Raw genomic sequence first — 22,403 nt, 5'->3', positions numbered from 1 at the left:
ATCCAACATTATGCGCTTTGGTGCGCTCAAGCCCAATCGGTGACAAACAGGGCTGTCTACGGCTGTTGTTGTGGGGGGCCTCACCAAAATTGCTCAAATAAATACTGGAAATACACTTTAGTACAAGGAAATCATTCAACGTTACAAACAAAACAAGTTAAACAAATCTAATCTAGCTGTCACAGCACCAGTCTGCAGGTCCTCATAGTCTGTGATGTCACTTCCTGGGTTCTGTTCGATGATTCGGTCCAGCTGGGCGTCAGTTAGGTATTGGACCTCACCCTCATCATCCCGCCTCTGCTTCTCTGCTAGCACTGCTTCCTGAAGTGTCAGGTAGCTCCTGGGGATCTGGTGGAGGAGAGAGTGCTTGATAGTTTTGAGTCTTTTTGACCAAATAGTTCCAGGAACTAATCATAGGAACTACTGTAAACGTTCCTTCAGTACATTTGTGTTTGCCTTTCAACCACATCTCACAGCCACAACCATACGCCATGGCTTGGTGTCGGTGTAATGTTGGATACGTGAAGGATCGTTGTGTTGTATTTATTGTTGTGTGACTATGATGTTTGAACTCATTTTGTTTGGCCAATCAACGACATGCAGCAAACAGGGAAATAGTACCTTCAGATAGTACTACTATTACTACCCTAGCAGGAGACAGTGGAAAGGGAGAGCACCCCTCTAGCCCCGCTCCTGCTGCTTGGATAAAGGTTAAGTTCATTATTAGGGGTGATGCAAGTTCTGAAATGTATTGTCTGATTGTTTTTGAATTTATTTTCAAGAGCTGGTATTTAATACCTAAAAGTTCTATAAAAATCTAACAATGTAATAGAATTTATTAATATGCCTTACATTGTATGTAATAAGCATACACTATTCCACATTATGCTCGTGTTTTATGAATCTTTATCCATTCTGTTTAGTAAAATCCACTGAAATCCCACTGAGAATTACTATTTATTAATACCTAATTCAGAATTTTGTGAGAATTTGAAATATTACAGCTGTTGGTTAAATAAAACCTAAGACAGGGGTCAGCAACCGTTACTATCAAACGAGACATTTTAGGCATAAAAAGAAGAAAAAAAATCTGTCTGGAGCCGCAAAACATTTGAGCATTGTGATGAAGGTAAAACAGTTTATAGTCTAAGTATATAGTATATAAGTCTAATGCAGTGAGGGCCAAAGAGACATTGTACTACGGAGTATTAGGGCCACATTGAGGGAAAAACATCTGAGATTTCCAGAATAAAGTCAGAATATTACCAGAAAAAAGTCGTAATATTTCGAGAATAAAGTCATAACTTAATGAGAAAAAAAAAAAATAACACATGAAATTACTACTTTATAATAATATGACTTTATTCTCATAATATTACAACTTTATTCTCATAATATGACTTTTTTTCTCGTAAACACTTGACTTTATTCACGAAATCTCTGATTTATTTTTTTCCCTCAGTGTGGCCCTAATACTCCGTCGTACCGTCGTACCGTCGTACCATAGACCTACAATCATGATAAATAAAGATGAAAATGTAAACAAAAAACTGTTATTTATTTCCATTTTTATAAATCCACAGGGAGCCACTGGAGAGGAGCTAAAGAGACGCATGAGGCTCCAGAGGTAGTAGGTCACCAAGACTGATGATTTTTCATATTCTCCAAAAGTTACTGGTTTTCATGCTGCTGTATTGGATTAGACATTTCTCCCACATCATAAGCTTATTAAATGGGACATATTATGCACTTTGTTTTATGGCTTTTCAACAGAAATGTGTGTCCCCAGTGTGTCTAGAGACCCAAAGGATGAGAAAAGACCTCTCTCCTCTCCATCTATCAGAAAATGTGTATAACAACGAGCTGGTCAGATTTGCTGCTGGATGTGACGTCCTATGAGGTTCATGTTGCCATAGAAGCACCTCCAATTAGGTAACCATCCCCGTCCACAAAGTACCTACTGAGTAGACCTCAATGTCCACCAGTGTGATTTCCTCGCTATCTTGGACCTGGTAAAACAAAGCACACTACTTGTTCTGTTGTTGGCTGCGAGAACCAGAAGAAAAGTCTTCATGTACTCCCATCATCTGAGGATATGAAGACCCAGTGGAGTACATGTCTGTTTGACTGAAATATGCCCACACAACCGACCCGACCAACAACTGGAAAACGCTTTCTCTACGAGGGTCGGCGCAAAGCAGGATTCACTTCAAAACTGAAGCTCAGCATGGATCCATGTCTGTGACCCAACTTCAAACTTGGAAGCTTTAAGTTTGCCATTTTTATATTGCTTTACTGTTTATTTTGCAGGTTGACCTGTTGAATTTAGTAATAATATGTCTCCTCTAAACTACTTGAAAATATATTGGATCATTTCGAGAGAGCTTTCTCTTTAAGCTCTATTCCCTGTTCTGATATATTTGTGTACTTAGTAAGCAAAACAGTTTCTGTTGGTCCAAACTGTGCAGCTTTCTCTACACAGACACACAGTGTTGAGCACCACCGATCACACCGCCCCACTCACCAGTCTGCCCACCAGTTTACTGCCACAGGCTGAGCTGCCGCTGTCTTTCATGGAGAGAGCCACCTGGTAGATCAGCTTCTTCAGCCCATCCAAGCCCTCCAGGGTCTTACAGGACACTTCCCTGAGTACCAAGACACACACACATTAATACACTCTAGAGACTAATAGACGGATGAACAGATGACTGTAAGGCTGATACCAGTGACAACTGACATGAAGCTTAAACAATGAAAGGTAAAATGTGTGCTTACTGCAGGTGTTTCCAGGTGATGTCGGGGTAGCCGGTGGCTCGAGCCCCTGAAGGGGATCGGCACAGAGCCAGAATGTAAGCTCTCAGCGTGGCCAGTCTTTCAGTGCGAAACTTGGTGTCGATGAGATCCAAATGTGTTCCCACAACCACCACGGCAGAGTTGGGTGCTCGTGCCTATAGGCCACAACACACAGGAACCGACATGTTTATTGAATTTATATCGATGAAAACGAAAAAATGACCGTCAAGGTTCATTCTTGACCTTGGAAACAGTTGTTTGACACACACAAGAAAATCTCAATGTCCAACTTCTTGCTTTTTCCAGGGCTTTCAAACACTTCTCATGTTTTTCCTCAGCAGATGGATTTTGGACGAGTTGTATGGAACTTTTTAAAGTTTTGTATGCATTGGTTAGATGTGTCAATCGTTAACACCTGACAATATCAAACCAGAGGCTGATATCTGATTGACACTGATTAAAAGGGACTGTTTGTAACTTCTTACACGTACAAATCATTCCGGGTCGGTGTCCCATGCGCGCTCGCGTGTGTCTCCGCTGTTCAGACTCAGACTCCAACACAAACTACAGTGAAGCACCAAAACCTCTTGGTTGTATCTAGTGAAGCCCGTCTGTTAAACAGTGTTGGCCGCAGTCGGAGGACGCGGGGGAGACCGTAGCTTTGGTCTCCAGGGCCGGAGTCTCTGCTGGACTCTGCCCCTCTGCCTGCTTGCCTTCACTCACACACCGCGCTCGTTCTCGCTCTTTCGCTCCACTCTCATGTGCATGTGCACTCACTCCACACTGCAGAAGAGTTAGTTTAGCTCTGAGAATATCTAGTGAATGTACAGTGGATGTTTGTGCAGAAATAACTGCTGCAGCTCCTCCAGACCAACAGAGGTTTCCCGTGTCTTGTGAAGTGACGGGGCTCCGCAGAGAGAAACGTTATCGTCTCTGACCAAAACTCCGGTGTCTCCCCTGTTCCCTCCGGCCACGGTAAGGAGGCAGGAAAAGCCAACACTAGGATCAGCATTGATTCATGCAGCTGAAATATAGAGTGATATTGTGCTTTTAGCTGACGTGTGTCGCCTCACTGTTTTGAGGTCCTGGAGACCAAAGCTACGGTCTCACCCGCGTCCTCCGACCGCGGCCAACCCTGTTTAACAGACGGGCTCCACTAGATAGAACTTTGCGGTTTTGGTGCCTCCGTGTAGTTTGTGTTGGAGTCTGAGTCTGAACAGCGTCGTCCGGATTGATTTATACGTGTAAGAAGTTACAAACAGTCCCTTTAAAGGATCTGCTACTGGACTCCACTAGACCTTCAGAGGTGTCAGGGCTGTTTTGGCGTCAAAAGGGGGACCTACTCAATATCAGGCAGATGGCCATAATGTTATGGCTGATTGGTGTATATATGGTATGTGTATGCACTTGTGGGTGTATGTGGTGTCAGACTGAGGAGAGCACACACCCTCTGAGACTTTTGACAGGACATTATGTTATTATTATAAGGACATTATTATTGTTTTCATATTCCTCAGTAGTGTGAAACAGTCTCTTTCGATGCATCTCACTTGTCAGTGTGGTACTAATTTCTCTTTATTACATATTTTGTACCAGCAGCAGTTTATTTTTAGGTTTCCATTTCATTTACTGATTAAAAAGAAAAGAAAACTCACTTATACAAAAAAACAAATCAAACAGGCTTTTGTTACAATGACTATGGTGACTCATTCGTGAGTGTTATTCTCACTACTCTGGTAGTGTTACCCTTTAGCAAAGTGAAAGCAAATGGGAGGCATTATTAAATGTTAGTTATTAGGTCTCAATGAACCACTAATATGAAATGATGAAAGCCGTTTCAACAGCTTTCACGTCATCATGCTTCCATTAAATGACATCGACCGGGTTGTGGTTGGTTTATGTGGTGTGACAACCAAATAAGTTTCCTTTAAAGCAGATCTCTGCTCCCTCCCACTGAAACACAAGTACCATCACAGTCTTCACTTTCTGACCCACTCACACTGAAGTACAGCTGGAAACAGGTTCTCAGTGTGTGTGTGTGTGTGTGTGTGTGCGTGCGTGCGTGCGTGCGTGCGTGCGTGCGTGCGTGAGAGCTAAACTTCACCTCTATGTTGAGCAGCCATGTCTGCAGGTTGGCCACAGCTTCCTCTCCCAGAGCGAGGTTCCAGACCACCACGTACAGGGCCTTATCAGTGAAGAAACACTGGTTCACCGTGGACATGTTTGCTTGACCACCGATGTCCCACACGTTGAACGCCATGGAGTCCTTCTGTGTGGAACAAGATGAGCGTCAACTCTAAAGAAGGGCTGGAAAGTGGATAGGTGATGAGTCAAGAATAAAAGCAGTCATTATTAAAGGGTAACCGGTATTTATCAACCTGGACACTATTTTCCCATGTTTTCGTGTTTAACTGACTAATAGGGACAACCATTTCTGTCCAGGATTGAGGGAGAGCGCTGTAGACGACAGCTGCTCATAGGCTGCACTGCAATCTGGCGAGGTGACGTGTTGCTGGAAGACAACGGTGGAATATATACATCCACGCGAGTGGCAGCCGGGCAGAGCTTATTGTTATCTAGAAGATTTTCAATGTCATAACTGAATATTTAGATGATTTCCACAATGTGGAGGAGGTCATTTTCCCACTGGTTAATAAACTTGTGACACATTACACCGGACATTTTACAAGAAAAGTTGACTCACAATATGTGTAGAGCGCTTACTTTGATCTTTACCGTCGGGTGGCGGTGTGTCTGGTCCAACAACTGGTAACAACAACTAATGCAGCAAGCCTAGATGAGGTCTTTGAATTCGATGGCCGCCCGTATTTATTTGAGGCAGAGTTTACGAATATTCAGATTTCACAACGAGACTTCTCCTTGAGCGGGACTCGGACACATTAACAAACAGACCGGATGAAACAAAAGAAAAAGCTTTTATTTCTCTGTAGGGTACTTTCCATAATGTTGTCAGACACTTAGAATAACAATCTGAGCCTGTCAGTAGCAAAAACAAGCACTCTTAGTGGACGTAACGTTACAATGACACTGCTCAGTTGCCTCCAATAGGGTCCAGGTTGCAAAATACCAAAGTTACCCTTTAAAGACCCACTCCCTGATTTTGTAGAAAGTTGGAGGTTTCCAATGAACAGATCCACAGACCTCACTGTGAACAGTTTTTACTGGAAATACTAACAAAAATGTTATCCATATGAAACTGTTGAAAAAGTGTTTTGAGAATCATTTCTGGAAAGAAAAGAAATGTAAATGTTAATTTTTTTTCTGATGGTCTTTCCTTTGCTGTAGTGACTCTCTTTAAAGCCATGTGAAGGCAGCAGGTATCTGCTCCACCTGCAGTCTCTATTTGTCAAACATCACAGTTTATGGACGGCAGATCTGCCACCAACACCAGACTGTTGTGAAATAACCACAAAACTCGCCGTGCTCGTGTGCACATTAAACTTTTCGGTTAATGAATGAATGAGTGATTCTATGCAGTTTTTGCTGCAGTGTAGATCAACAGGCATGTTGGAGAGGAATTATTGTAAACAGTTCACACAGTTCTTTTTGCAGATGATGTGGTCCTGTTGGCATCATCGGCCTGTGACCTCCAGCACTCACTGGATCGGTTTGCAGCCGAGTGTGAACCGGCTGGGATGAGGATCAGCAACTCTAAATCTGAGGCCGTGGTTCTCAGCAGGAAACCGGTGGATTGCCTACTCCGGGTAGGGAATGATTCCTTACCCCAAGTGAAGGAGTTCAAGTACCTCGGGGTCTTGTTCTTGAGTGAGGGGACAATGGAACGTGAGATTGGCCGGAGAATCGGAACAGCGGGGGGGTGGTATTGCATTCGCTTTACCGCACCGTTGTGACGAAAAGAGAGCTGAGCCGGAAGGCAAAGCTCTCGATCTACCGGTCAATCTCCGTTCCTACTCTCACTTATGTTCATGAGGGCTGGGTCATGACCCAAAGAACTAGATCGATGGTACAAGCGGACGAAATGGGTTTCCTCAGGAGGGTGGCTGGCGTCTCCCTTAGAGATAGGGTGAGAAGCTCAGTCATCCGTGAAGGACTCGGAGTAGAGACGCTACTCATTTGCGTTGAAAGGAGCCAGCTGAGGTGGTTCGGGCATCTAGTAAGGATGCCCCCCTGGGCGCCTCCCTAGGGAGGTGTTCCAGGCACGACCAGCTGGGAGGAGGACACGGGGAAGAGCCAGGACTAGGTGGAGAGATTATATCTCCACACTGGCCTGGGAACGCCTCGGGATCCCCCAGTCAGAGCTGGTTAATGTGGCCCAGGAAAGGGAAGTTTGGGGTCCCCTGCTGGAGCTGTTGCCCCGAGACCCGACCCCGGATAAGAGGTTGAAGATGAGTGAGTTCACGCAGTTCCATGAATTCTTGGTTGCACAATGCCAACATGCCATGTTAGCATGCTAACACGCTAATTACTAACACTGAACACAAAGCACAGCTGTGGCTGATGAGGAATGTCATTAGTTTTGCAGGTATCTGATCATAAACCAAAGTATTGGACACAAGGGCCATTAATTGATCCTGAGACGAGTGTGAATGTGTATGCCAAATTTCTTGACAGATATTGACACATTTCACTAAAAAAACACATATCAACCTCCTAGCAGTGCCAGAGAGAGAGTTATTAGGATTCATCCTCTGGTGTACATTAAATGTACTCCAGGTGTATGTGCTGTCTGTGTTTTTCTCACGCTGTTTTTGCCTCTGTTGGGTTTGTCCAGCTCCCAGGTAGAGGTGGAGATGCTGCACCCTGCTGGGGTGAAGGGGGCCGCCCTGCCGCTCTGTAGAGCCTCCAGAATGGCCGTCTTCCCCTGTCTCGGTGGACCAATCACAAGCATCTTCAGCAGCTTATAAGGCTCTGCCTTTCGAAGATGTGCCCGGAGGAAAGCCAGGACAGATATAGGACCTGAAAAACCAAGTGAGGTCAACATTTGGTTTTCGGGACGTTGGAAATGACCAAATACCAAGAAACTATAGACAGAAAATTAAATAAATAAATAAATGAATAAAAAATTAAAATGAGCCTATCATATAACATATAAATTGCGAATCATTCATTTGATCTAGACCAAGACAGTTAACAGAAATGGACATACTGAGGAGAGATGCTAGCCAGATGTGTGGTGGACTGAGTTAGCTGGAAGCTCTGCTTGAAAGCCCAATGATATCAATTCTGATAGTTGTATTATCACTATTTTACATCCACTACTATCGATTTTTGTTATTAGTCCTACTTGTATTAGTTATTACAGCTGCTGTGCTATTATTGTGGTGGTTTCTTCCCACTAAACGGGGAGTTTTTCCTGGCCACAGCGCGCTTGGTGGATCTTGTTGGGTCTCTAAACTATGGCGTACGGTCTAAGACCTGCTCTATATATAAAGCGTCTCAAGATAACTTCTGTTATGATTTGACGATATATATATATATATATATATATATACTGTACACATTTCAGAGAAACTTATTTAATTTTCACTCCTTTACATTTATCTGACTTTGTAATTATTAGTTACTTTTGTAATGCTGGTTACTCTTTACTATGAACTTGATAGAACCCCGAAAAAAAAAATGTGATACATCACCTCATCAACCATTACCGAAATAACACACAGTTACACCATGCTATGTAGTTCCTTATCTAAATTAAGGAACAGTCGACTATACTGTACATACAGACATATTGTATATACAGTCATCTTGAAATAAATTGGTAGTTGTACAGTACAATTAAACTTAAACTTTTTATCGTCACATACAAACGTACACAGCACAACGTAGTGAAATGTGACCTCTGCATTTAAAGCTTCACTAGGCAGTATATTTTTGGCATCATTGGGCAAAAATTCCATAATAACCTTTCAGCATATTGTAATTCAAGTGTTCTGAGAGAAAACTAGACTTCTCCTCATGGCTCTGTTTTCAGGCTTTAGAACATCTAGCCCATGACGGGAGACTTTGACTAATCACAGGTCATTTCATTGAGAGAGCGTTCCTATTGGCTGTGCTCCGGTCATGTGACCGGAACTTGGCGTTCCTTCACCAGATTTCACAATGGCGGCGTCGGCGTCACAAAATTTCTCATTTAACAGCTAAACAGTACACTACAAGATGATTCTGAGAACATCTGAGGAGAGAAATAGACATTAACGTAACAGAATATTGATTCATATTTGATCAGTGCTGCCTAGTTTGACCGTTTGGTCAGAGTTCGCGAGTGATTGACAGCCGGCTTCTCATAGACGGCAGATGGACGGCAGACCCTCAGATCAGCTCTCACTGCTTGTTTTTCTTCCGGTCTGTGAAATGTTGTTCAGTGTCTCGCTCAAGGACACTTCAACATGCGGGCAGGAGGAGCCGGGGATCAAACCACCAACATTGTGATTAAAGGACGACCCGCTCTACCCCCCGAGCCAACTTCTTTTAGTAAAAGCAAGTTGCAGCAAAAGTAAAGGATTAGGGCTGTCAATGTATTCAAATATTTAATCGTGATTAATCGCATTATTGTCCGTAGTTGATCGCGATTAATCTCAATTGAATTGCACATTTTGATTCTGTACATTTTTAATTATGTAAATTCTCGAAAATAAATTCCAAGATGTAGACTGTAAGTTCACAGATTTTCCAAGTCTATCTTAAAACAAGTCCAGTGCCTATACGAATGTAATGTAATCACATCATTCTTCCTGTTCATGTTGGACATTAAGAGGTCCTTTATTAATGGGCTTCCACTGTGAGCGGTGGGGGACAAAATCTAATGTCCTCATTCTTTGCACAAATGTATTGAGGTTTTATCTGAAGTTAATATGGGGCTTCAGCAGCCGTTTAAGTGTTCTAACTTAAAAACATAGTTTGTTTCCTTCTGAAAAGTCGGTTGAGGGTGTCTTTAGAGACAGTTAGACAGTACCTTCTTTTCTGACTTCCTGGGGGACATTAGTAATGTTGAGGTCTTCGGTGTCCAGCTGCCACAGGTTGGAGAGTTGACTGAGCTCTGCTGGAAGCTCCCGAATCGCAGGATTACTGTTTCCAGAGCAGGTGAGACAACATGGGTCAATGATTCACATGAAAGACAGGACATTCACAGCTACCGACCATTCAAATGAGGTTTTCAGTTTGGAATAACTTAACATGTTTAATTATTTCTAATTAGATTCAAATGAACTATTTGGAATTCACGGACCTTCACTGAGCTCACAAGGGTTTTTAAAAACAGTCAGATGGATATGTATGCCAAAGTCATTTTTTTGGCAGCCACAGGTTGCTGCAGATCCACAACTTCCCAAACAATTCAATCATTCCGGCTGGTGCGTGAGAGCAGAGCAATTTGCTGCCTGTACAAAACAGCTGCAAACAGCTGTAGCAGCAGAACTGACCTCATACCAAGTAGTGGTTCCCAGGGCCTGAACCCAAAACCATTTGTCATTTCCGACTTTATTATTTGACTTGTGAGTGTCCTTCAGTGTAAAACAACAACAACAATTATTATTTAGCCGATGCAATGTGTGATTTGACTAGCTTCTGACACTCACAACTGATTGTACCGTGTCCAGCTTTATCCATCCAAATTCAGTACTGTATGTGGGAATACAGGATTTGGGATTGACTTATAAACTGTGCAAGTGCTGAAAATTAACAGGACATTGATATAAATTATCATCTAAAAAAGGTCAAATTGAATCTCAGGTCCTCACAAAATAGGTGGTGCTGGAAGAAATCATAAAATCTGATTAGGGATTGGAACAATGTTATCTATTTGTAAGCTACCTGAGCTTAAAGGTCCCATATTGTGCTCATTTTCAGGTTCATACTTGTATTTTGTGTTTCTACTAGAAACATGTTTACATGCTGTAATTTAAAAAAAAACAACTTTATTTTCCTCATACTGTCTGCCTGAATATGCCTGTATTTACCCTCTGTCTGAAACGCTCCGTTTTAGCGCATTTCGACGGAATTGCGACGAAATTGCATCAGAATTGGGTTGCTAGGCAACAGCTTGGGTCCATGTGTACTTCCTGACAGCTGATGACATTCACATCCACTGCAACCAGGAATAAATTGGGACAAATTTAGAATGTTTACATTAAAATCTGTGTAAAGGGTCTAAATATTGTATATTTGTGACATCACAAATGGACAGAAATGCTGACGGCTTGTTTCAAATGCAGAGTTTCTGAATACGGGCTGCGTGTATTTCCCTGTGGATTGAGTGTTTAGATACTTTCACAGTAATTATATAGAACTTAAGCCTGCTTTATAATAAAAAATCATGAAAATATCACTTTTTTATAATATGGGACCTTTAAGGGAACAGCTCTGTAAGTATCTGTAGAGTGTTGATGAAAATGGCTCCCACTGTCTCCAACACGGAATCTTGCCAAGTGGATGGAGACATTTTTTTATCACCCAGAAACTGTTGTGTTTTCCATTTTGATGTTGAGCACTGACAGAGACACGAGTGCCCTCTACGGAAAAAGTCAGACTCTGTAACTGCAGTGTCTCTGCACAGCACCTCTCAGGCATAATTTGTCAATGAAAGAGATAAAAAAACTGAGATGTGGGGATTATAACTTTACATCAATATCATGGTGACGTGTCAAAGGGAGGACTGAGAGGGATAATGTGCAGGTGAAGGTTGGTAGAAAGACAGAGGGACTCACTTGGAGAGGTAGAGCTCAGTGAGGCTGTGCAGACCACACACTGACTGGGGAACACACTCCAGCTGGTTGTCATTCAAGAAAAGCACTTCCAGTGAATCCCGCAGAATCATCGGAAACTCGATGGGACACACTGCCAAGACAGAGCCGTGTAGAGGGTCAAAACAAGTATGCTCAAACACACACAGAAGCAACTAGATACCATTTATTATTAGAATGTTACTAATGCCAGAACTGGGTTATGGACTCGTGTTTGGGCCAAACATTTCCAAAGAAAATAACAAGCGAGTGGCATCTTCCACGGAAGTGGAGTCTTGGCAGGATTTAATTCCTCCGAAACAGCACTCAAAACATTATGTAACACTAATACAAATAAAATTAGGGATGCACCGATACCGATACCAGTATCGGGTCCGATACTGTGCTCATGTACTCGTACTCGCAAAACGGCTCCAATACAACGGCATCGATACCACTTTACTGTGGTGCGCCCGACGCCGCTGGGTTGGGATCCCACCTCAGGCAGCACGCACCGGCCCTCACTTTCATTGCGCCACAGGGTTTTGCTTGCACCATCTGACTCGCGCGTACGTTAGACTCCTTGGTCCGTGTTTCAAGACGGGTCGGGTGGGTTGCCGACAACGCCACAGACTCCTGGCGCCTTTTACGTGGGCCGAGCCCCGATCTGGCGGCACGACGCGGTTGGGGCGCATCAGCCCAGGTCGACAGTCGCACCGGGAGCAAGGGGCCGACTCCAGCGGGGAGAGAGGGCGCAGCGAGCCCTTTGTCCATGATGCGGCGAGGTCCCGGCGGGGAGCACTGTAAAGCTGCGGCCGCGAGCCGTGTGTCGCTCACACCCTCCAGCTGGCTGTTAACGAGGGTCTTTTGGCACAGAGAAGTACTCGTATCGGTACTCGGTATCAGCGAGTACCCTAATGTAAGTACTTGTACTCGGTCTGAAAAAAAGTGGCATCGGTGCATCCCTATAAAACATCCGATCAAAGCCGAGGAGTGTCTAACGCAACTGTCAATCACTGCTCGCTAACTCTCAAACTCCGATCAAACTCAACTCAAGGCAGTGCTGATATTCGAAGAATGATCGAATCGTTCCCAGCGATTATCAATAGTATGTTTGCTTCCAATGCTCATCCCTAGTCACGTCGTCAGGATATAATGACAGTTTCAGTTAATATGATAAGACGGTATTTTTATAAAAGTTGCCAACTGCAGCTTTAAGCCTGTGAGGTAGGTATTCCTCCCAGATTGTGTTTCCAACAAGCTCCATATATCAAAAGGTTAGTTTGAGGTATGGGGTCAGGATGGGTAGAAATGGTTTACAGAGTAGAAGAACAAGTGGAGGTTGTGAACCGGACACAAAACAAATGGGCTCGACCGTCTAACCCATACAGTAGATATACTTCAGCCCGTTGCTGCGATATGTCAACGTCGCGGCCATATCGGGGAAAGCGGGACTGGCCTGTTAACACATACACATACCTGTGCCTTTTTTTCTGGTTAAAAAGATTAAATTCTGGATAAAACATTTACATTTCTCAACCGATTTTAATGAGTTGTTTTTATATTCAAGGATTCAGATCTACGTGGAGTAGAAAAAGAAAGATTTGTCTCCAGTTACTTAAAATCTTGATGCTAGGCTATAATCGATGCTAGATGCTCAAAAGAGTGTGTATCAACATTAGCTAAGCTTAATTTTAAATGAACTGAATCGCTTATGTGGTGGAAAATAATTCATTTGTCACAAAGAATTGTTTTTGTCAATATGGCTTTGGCTTATTTTCCTTGTGAAGAGGTCCCTATGCAATATAATACTACATGCTAGCGCACCTAAAGTAACTTAAGATAGGGTTGAATAAAAAAGACCTGTAAGCTAATATTAGCTTTGGTCGACGATTAGCTAACAATAACAAACGCTAGCTAGCTCTTATCTGATGAACTACAGACACAAATGTTTTGAAAAGATGTAGCTTAAACTATGATGTCGATGATGTGAAACTGTGGAAGGAAAAAGTGATATGAGAAGACGACTTTTTAATACCACATCAACAGACAGACCAACCGCTGATCCATGAACTGGAAGCAGTACCAGAACGTTACTGAACCGTTTTTCACCAAGCGTTTTTTCGAGGGAGGGGGGGGGCAGGAATCTAACTTATTTACAGTACTCCACGTAGATCATAAACGATTGAATATAAAAACGACTCATTGAAATCGGTTGAGAAATGTAGACGTTACAGTGCTTTTCATCCAGAAAAACGGCAGCTCCCCCGCTCACTTTTATGTGTACAGGCCATTCCTGCCTTCCCCAATATGGCGGCACCATTGACCTACGATCCAAAGGCCAATGCGGCATCTACGTATACATACGGTATATACACCGTATATGTATCTATATGAAAAATATAATAAAGTTTATGTTTCAAAATTGAGAGAGGTCATTAGCAATTTGTTCCAATTGGGAAAGTTTTTATTTTGTTTGTTTGTTTTTCTTTTTCTTTTTTCGGCCCGCCACCAAGGACAGGACAAAATCAAAAATAATGCTGGGAAATGTTTGAATGTACAGTATGTTCATTTTTGCAATCACAAGATCTCACCAATGGAGGGACTGAATAATGGCAGAAACAATGTGATAGTCTGACCCTATAGTCGTGACATCATCTCCAAAATCCACATTATTAGCAGCAATTACATTCAAATTATTTGAATGAATTATTTCCATGTATGTAAAGCAGATAGATCTACCTGGGTCTGGGTCCGGGTCCCTCTTGTTCCATGTAGTCAGGAAGGCCAGCCTCCTGGACTTGGGCCCCTCTTCTGTTCTAAAGATACAGTTTAAAATAAAGTAAAGAAGTCCACTAATGTCAAGAACAGTAGCATGAGGAAGGAATGACAAAAAGTCCTCCTCTTCAAACAGTATACTGCTGCATGGGCTTTAGCTTTATATGATACACAAAGATCTAGAAATGTGCCAATTTTCCTGACAGAATATAACAAATGTAATAAGCAAGAGAGACGAGAACTCCACTTTAAGCCTAGCGTGATAGAGTGCATAATATTCAGTACAAACTTGCATTCAACTACAACAAAATGTGATGACCGATCTGAACTGAATCTTTGAGTTTTGACTAATTATACCTTAAGTTACCAACAAATGTCGAAAGCCTACTCTACTTAGATTTTATATGGTATTCCAAATTAATTAAATTCAATGAGAGGATTTTATACTACATTCATATTTTATAAAATGTTATCAACCCTGGCTTTACCTTTAACCCTCTGAGACCCACAATAAACCTGTATTAGTCTTTTTTTAGGGGGGTGCAGGGGGTCTTTAGGGGGAGATAGCAGGTCAACAGTACATGTCACATAGAAGTGAAAGCTGGGAACCTGAAGATTAATTTGAGATGCAGCTCAGCACTGTGTGTCACGTTGTTCTAGTCATAAATTAGAAATAAAAATGAATGAATTAATTAATTTCTAAAATTTATTGTAAAAGTGTATAAGGGTTTAGAACATTATGATAGAAGTATATGATGGTCATCCTCATGCTCTATTATGTATTATTTATCTTCAATCAATGCAATATGTCCAATACAAAAAAAACATAAAAAATGCCTGTACAATATTGTTATAGTATGCTCCCATATATATATATATTTATTTATTTATTTATTTTTTTATTTTAAACTTACTGTTTTCTTAATGGAGCCTCACAGCAAAAAGTTTTTCACACGATTGTACTTGTATAATCGGTATGACAATGAACATCTTGAATCTTGAATCTTGAATCTCAAGTTGTTGCAGTAATTTTTGGGTTGATACCATTGATACCACAGATTTGGTGCTAAATTTAACCATTTTTTTTATCTATCGAGAATTGATAATGATCAATAAATAATCCCTCCAAAATACCACATTAAGACTCCAAGACCTTGAGGAACACCTTAGAGAAAAGCCATGCTGTGATTTGGGATCAAAAACTTTTTGACATTTTGGAGATTTCTGCAAGAATTGCATTTTTCGGCGATTGGATGGTGAACACTTGTGTTGGGTAAACTGCTCAGAAACCCCCTTATTGTCAATCTAGCTAGGAAAGCCATCCATCCTCTGAATGCTCTAGGTCTCTAGTCTGATCCATCCATCCTCTGAATGCTCTAGGTCTCTAGTCTGATCCACCCATCCTCTGAATGCTCTAGGTCTCTAGTTTGTGGTTGTAAAGTTTCATGAGGCTGTGATTATCCTAGAGGTCACCACAGGTCATGTTATACAGTGAGGTCAAGTTTTAAAAAATGGTCTCAATACAATGAAATGGCTCCTTTCGGGACTAACGTCATCACACATGAATACAGTTGGGCTCATTGGATCCACAAGAGTCTCAGCTTTACAGTGATACCCAATTTATGGAATTCCAAGACTGAAATATTCAAATACACCATTTTAGAAAACTAGAAAAATAACACATTTATACTGCATGTCTTCTGCTAATTATACCTTTAGTTACCGACAAATGTCGAAAGCTTAACCTACTTAGATTTGATATGGTATTCAGAATGAATCAAATTCAATAATTCTAAACTAGATTCAAATTTCATAAAATGTTATCAACCCTGGCTTTATCTTTCAAATATCACAAACTTTCTTCAAAGCTGCATACTGTTTCTTCACACATGACCTTAATTGAACTCTTGAAATGGAGAATGGCTGAGTTGTTCAGTAACAGCTGGCAGTGTGTGTCTACAGTGTGGACCTACTTGCCCAGCTGGTTCCTGGAAAGATCGAGGGTCCTGAGCTGAGAGCACTTCCATTTACTGGCAGCTGGGAGTGTCGCAATGTGATTCCCACACAATCTCAACGAGACCAGAGCCTGATGGGAGGATGAGTGGGAGGAGGGGTGAGATACAATAAACACACGCATATTCACATTTTCCTTTCAAGGAATACACAGACATCTGGCTGACTGGATCATCGGCCAGCTCTCCTGTACAGTGATGAGAACACAAGCTCCAAAAGTTCTCGTTGTGATTATTACTGTGGTTTGCTGCCTCAAATCATTAATTTACTCATTATTCATTCAGGCATTGTCTAAAGGTAAATAGTGATCTGAAATAAATTGCAGCCAAGTCTGGCAGGAAAACACACAGTATAACACAGAAGATGTAATAGTGTTTTAAAGGTCCCAGATTGTAAAAAGTGAGATTTTCATGTCTTTTACATTATAAAGCAGGTTTAAGTGCTGTATAAATACTGTTAAACTATCAAAACACTCAATATACGGAAAAATACACACAGCCCGTATTCAGAAATTGTGCGTTTGAAACAAGCCGTTAAGATTTCTGTCCATTTGTTATGTCACAAATATACAATATTTAGACCATTACATGTTTTTAAACATAAACATTCTAAATGTGTCCCAATTTATTTCCTGTTGCAGTGTATGTGAATGACATCAGCTGACAGGAGGTAAACATAGACCCAAACTGTTGCCAGGCAACGCAATTCTGTTGCAATTCCATTGAAATGCACTAAAACAGAATGTTTAAGGCAGAGGGTAAATACAGGTATATTCAAACAGACAGTACGAGGAAAATAAAGTGTTTTTTTAAAACATTACAGCATGTAAACATGTTCTAGTAGAAACACAAAATACAAGTATGCACATGAAAATGAGCATTATATGGGATCTTTAAGATTACCTTTGATTAATTAATGAAATAAAATATATTATCACTTAAAGCTACTACGAGGAACTTTTGTTTTGTGTTGATTTTGGCGGTCCCTTTGGACAAAAGCGGTAGTGTTTCCGAGCGCCAGAGTCCCTTTAGAAAACCTAATTTTACTGCAGCAGGGTCTGACACTCTGCCCCGCTCAGTCCTGGTTCTCCGGTGCCTCCCTTCCCTCCAGCAGGCTCAGCAATACAGCCTGGGCCTCTACGAGTTTGGGGTCGGCGGAGCAGTGAGGTGAAGCTACGCTAACTCTGGTCAGAGGAGGAGGAGCCGCCGTTGCTTTAGGGCTCGCAGCTCTCCACCTCTAGCCGGAGTTCCGACTGCAGGTCGAAGGCGGCAGAGAGACTCCAGATCTGGGTCTGTCCACGGCAGACTGGCTGCTGGAGGCCCCAAGTTTCTGGTGAACCTGCATGGTTTTATTCTGATTTTGCATGGACTCCGACCCGATGACAAGGATTAAGAATAACATATATAACATTTATAAACACAGCCAATCTTCTAGCTGACGGTCTTGTTTACTAATGAAGGTCATATAGAGGCATCAGTATTAAATTGAGACTGAAACATAGGTCGGTATACCCTGACATTAAGTCATGACAACTGCAGACGTGTCCTCTGGACAGTCCTTTTGAGGACATACAGTAGCAAACATTCTGTCACGCATCCTTCTCCAACTAGTTAATGATTAAGTGGTTTCATAACAGCCAGAGCAGCCAGTATTCAGGCCTGTCACACTACTAGAAGAACCAGTTACACATCCCTCACAGTTATTCTAGCACAATGGTTTATGCTGGATCAAACAAGCCATTTTAGGCAAAAAAAAATATATATATCTGTCTGTAGCTGCAAAACATTTGAGCATTGTGATGAAGGTAACACAGTTTATAGTCTAAGTATGTAGTATATAAGTCTAATGCAGTGAGGGCCCAAGAGCAAATGTACGACGGAGTATTAGGGCCACATTGAGGGAAAAAACATCTGAGATTTACACAATAAAGTCACAACTTTATGAGAAAAAGTCGTAATATTGCAAGAATAGTTATAACTTTACGAGAAAAAGTCGTAACATTATGAGAATAAAGTCATAACTTTACGAGAAAAAAGAAAATAACATTTAAAAGTACTACTTTATAATATTATGACTTTATTCTCATAATATTATGACTTTATTTTCGAAATCTCAGATTTATTTTTTTTCCTCAAAGTGGCCCTAATACTCCGTCGTACCGTCGTACCATAGACCTACAACACTGATAAATAAAAATGAAAATGTAAACACAAAACAGTTATTCATTTCCATTTTTAAAAATCCACAGGGAGCCACTGGAGAGGAACTAAAGAGTCGCAGGTTGCAGACTCCTGTGATGGACTATAAGCATGGGGCACTAAAGCCACCACTGAGGACACACAAGTATGGCTTACTGTCTTTTCTCGCATCACCGAATGACTCGGCTGTCCAATCGGTCATTGGGATGTTCTGAGGCTTATTCAGCAAACTCTCTTCATTACATACACTTGTTGCAAATTGCTTGTTTCAACTTGTTGAATGCCATCTGTTAATGAACTTGTGCACATTCATAAGGTGAGCTCATTAGCATAAGCAACGTCCTCGTGAAACTTGCTACCCAAGGCTTCCTGCTCCGTTTCATTTGTGGGTAAGTTTCCGAGAATGAAAGAGTTTCACACCACAGAGCCGCAAGTCTGTTGGAAATCAGCAGATGAAGCATCGTCAGTAGTGGCGTTAGGCAAAACAAAGAAAAAAAAGCAAAGACGCTTTGCTAAAGCAAAGAAGTCCATGAGTAACATGGGAGGCAGTCGAGAGGATGTGACAGTCATGGGGCTGGTTGATGGAATACATGATCGCAGTTTTTGTGTTTTACTGGACATCGACTTGCATGAAGTTGATGTTAAAATGTAAAACTACATAACTGTATAATGCAAAAAAACAAAAAAAACAACTGTTGTCAAAACTCTCAGGAAAGTGGCAGTCATGATGTAAAACATACTGAACAGAATATACATTTTTATTAAAGGTCCCATATCGTGCTCATTTTCAGGTTCATACTGGTGTTTTGTGTTTCTAATAGAACATGTTTACATGCTGTAATGTTCAAAAAATACTTTATTTTCCTCATACTGTCTGCCTGAATATACCTGTATTCACCCTCTGTCTGAAACGCTCCGTTTTAGTGCATTTCAACGGAATTGCAACAAAATTGCGTTGCTAGGCAACAGTTTGGGTCCATGTTTACTTCCTGTCAGCTGATGTTATTAACATCCACTGCATCAGGAAATAAACTGGGACACATTTAGAATGTTTACGTTTAAAACCGTGGAAGGGTCTAAATATTGTAGATTTGTGACATCACAAATGGACCGAAATCCTAACCTCTTGTTTCAAATGCACAATTTCTGAATACGGTCTGTGTGTGTTTCTCCGTATATTGAGCGTTTTGATAGTTTCATAGTATTTATATAGCACCTAAACCTGCTTTAGAATATAAAAGACATGAAAATCTCACTTTTTACAATCTGGGACCTTTAGGTTTGATTTTATCTCTTTAATTATTTGATGTAAACAGCATATTTAAACTCCAAATTCATTCAGATTACAGCAGTATGCTTCTTAAATTCAACTGTTTTTCCACAGTGGACAAAGAAAGGCTGTCTGTATTATCTGACAGGTACGACAAGGTCTTGACCGCTCATACGTTTCATACAAGAAAAGATGGTGAAAATGTTCTCTGAATTCTCTGAAATCACTCATATGTGCCACTTCAGAGCAAATGTGTTTCTTGCATGATGCCCATTGTTGTACAAGGTTGATTTGGCATCTCTCTGCCTGTGTTGGTACATTCAAAGGAGCTCCACAATCCAATCCCAAAATGTACACCCCCTTTTCACCACAAGTGTGGGCAAAGTCATATTTCTGCATTTAACTAACATACATACTAACTTGTATTTGTTTGTCTGCAATTTTTATTTTTGGCTTGTAAAGCACTTTGTAACTTATTTTGGAAAAGTGCTATATGAATAAAGTGTATTATTATTATTATTATTATTATTATTATTATTATTATTATTATTATTATTATTATTATCCTGGTGCTTCTAGGCTGCGGAGCAAGAATGTAAGTCAATGACCCAAACATGGAGCCTACTACACAGCAGCAGTGCCATCTGGAGGCTACTTAACAGATCACACACACAAGTCTGATTAATTCTATTTTTATATTAATGCATTTATTTTTTGTTTAATCCATAGATTTGTAACTAATAATTGCTCTCCAGTTTAGTGCACATACATACATATTTAGAATAACAGAGCCCGATGATGGTTCCTACCTCCAGTTCAAAGATATATGAGGGCAGCTCCTTCAGGCTGTTGTCAGAGAAGTCCACCTCCTGCAGCTGAGTCCTCCAGAAGATGGAGATGGTGTTTGGAAGACTCTCAATCACATTGAAAGAAGCTCTGCATTGTCTCTGCGTGGGAGAAGAAGGAAGAATATCCATGTGAGTTATTATCATCGTCATTTTAATTCACTGACTGATTTCACTTAAAATCCCCAAAAAACCATCAGCATCAATGTGATGGAGGAACATTTCAGCTGTTACCTTGTGGTTTTGAATATTTCAGTAAATATCTTTATATATATCAATAATAAGATAATGCAGTGACATGTTCTGTCTATTCTCCTGTCAAACTCCTGCCCAGACTCTGTGGAACGCTACCTAAGAACCTAAAATGTTATCGTATCTTTGGTACAGTAGAGAAGCCTCTCTGCCACGGCCTGATCAGAGAGGGTCATCACACTGGGTACATCCCAAAGCTCTTAATTGCATCCACGTTTCCCTCACTTGCGTCTTTTCCTTGCGTCTTAGTCCCTCCCACCAGGGAAGCATGGAGAGACGCAAGGAAACCATGCGAGGACAGAGGAAACGAAATGAGACGTCGTTATTTATTAGGCTGAATGTTTCAGGGAAAACGTAAATGATGTAATTCATATCAAACCCAACACTCAGGAATGATCAGCCTCATGTGACTGAATGGAAATGAAGATAAATGATGTAAAAGGTGTTTGTTGCTGACAGACACACTCTCCTTCTCTCTCTGACTTTAATAGTATCATTAATAAAAGTTAATGGGGGAAATTACAGATCAGGAAAAGAAAATCTTTCTAATAAAAGCAGAAAGAGGTTTTAGACCCGTTTGTCAGGTTTTATAAAGCTCTTTCAGTGTCAGGCTGCTTCACTGGCAGTGTGTGAAGTAGAGATACTGCAGGTCCTTCTGCTGCTGTTCAGAGCTACAGTTAACACAGATTATAACCAGATGGTGAATCAGAAGACAGCTAAAATATAAAACGTTTAATCTGTGATCTGTCTTCACTCCGGTATCAAACTCCAGTGATGGTAAAGTTATCAGATCAGTCCGGTCGGCAGCAGCGTCCAATCAGTAACTGATATCCAGTAAAGGGGCGTGTCGGTCGGTAAAAGACTTCCGTGAAGGCTGCTCTCATGTATCCGCGTTCCTCGTTCCTCAGAGATCCCTCCTCGCTCCTCGCTCCTCTGTGCAGAAATAAGAGCTTTGGGACAGTCTTCAAGATGGCGCACCAGAACAACTTCCGGTTCAAGCGAGGAGCGAGGAGCAAGGTGCGAGGAGGGATCTCTGAGGAGCGATGAGCAAGGAGTGAGGAAACAACAAATAAGAGCTTTGGAAAGCACCCACTGTCAAACAGCTTTTACATTATTATGTGACACTGATGAGTGGGTGTAACCATTAAAACATCTATAATAAACCAATTGTGGTGATAAGGTACCTATAGGTGGCAAAGAGTATACTGTTAAACAATTATACTGAAATAATTCATCAAATGAACTCACTCTAACTGCACAGCCAGGGATATCTGTCTGGACTTCTGTGTGTTATCTGCATATCTCCAGAGCCGAGCAACTTCACACTTGGCGGGTGTATTACAGGAGGGACCCCGAGGATGTGCAGTGTTGAATTTGGTGCAATCTGGACACGTTGGTCACGTTCAATATTAATAAACCTCGAATAAACAAGCACACAACAGCTCTCTGTGCAGCAGTGGGGGGGGGGGGGGGTCTTCGGGGCCCTGCAGACTGAGACGAGCATTTCGACTCAAACGGACAAGAGCCCCCGATAGCAATACCAGGAGCCTAC

At 41.4% G+C, this 22,403-nt stretch overlaps 1 protein-coding gene across 1 annotated transcript in view; it reads right to left on the bottom strand.

The window, feature by feature from the left end:
• The window catches only part of lrrk1 (leucine-rich repeat kinase 1), a 115,899-nt gene that overhangs the window by 46,447 nt on the left and 47,049 nt on the right, over positions 1-22,403 (bottom strand). Inside the window, 10 exon segments of the mRNA XM_037747324.1 lie at positions 189-348; positions 2,525-2,645; positions 2,776-2,948; positions 4,898-5,062; positions 7,517-7,731; positions 9,731-9,843; positions 11,481-11,610; positions 14,238-14,314; positions 16,247-16,359; positions 20,564-20,701. Coding sequence (XP_037603252.1) covers positions 189-348; positions 2,525-2,645; positions 2,776-2,948; positions 4,898-5,062; positions 7,517-7,731; positions 9,731-9,843; positions 11,481-11,610; positions 14,238-14,314; positions 16,247-16,359; positions 20,564-20,701 — 1,405 coding nt within the window.

The sequence above is a fragment of the Sebastes umbrosus genome, chromosome 2 (genome assembly GCF_015220745.1).
Source record: "Sebastes umbrosus isolate fSebUmb1 chromosome 2, fSebUmb1.pri, whole genome shotgun sequence".
NCBI classification, from domain to species: Eukaryota; Metazoa; Chordata; class Actinopteri; order Perciformes; family Sebastidae; genus Sebastes; species Sebastes umbrosus.
This window is presented reverse-complemented; position numbering and strand designations above follow the sequence as displayed.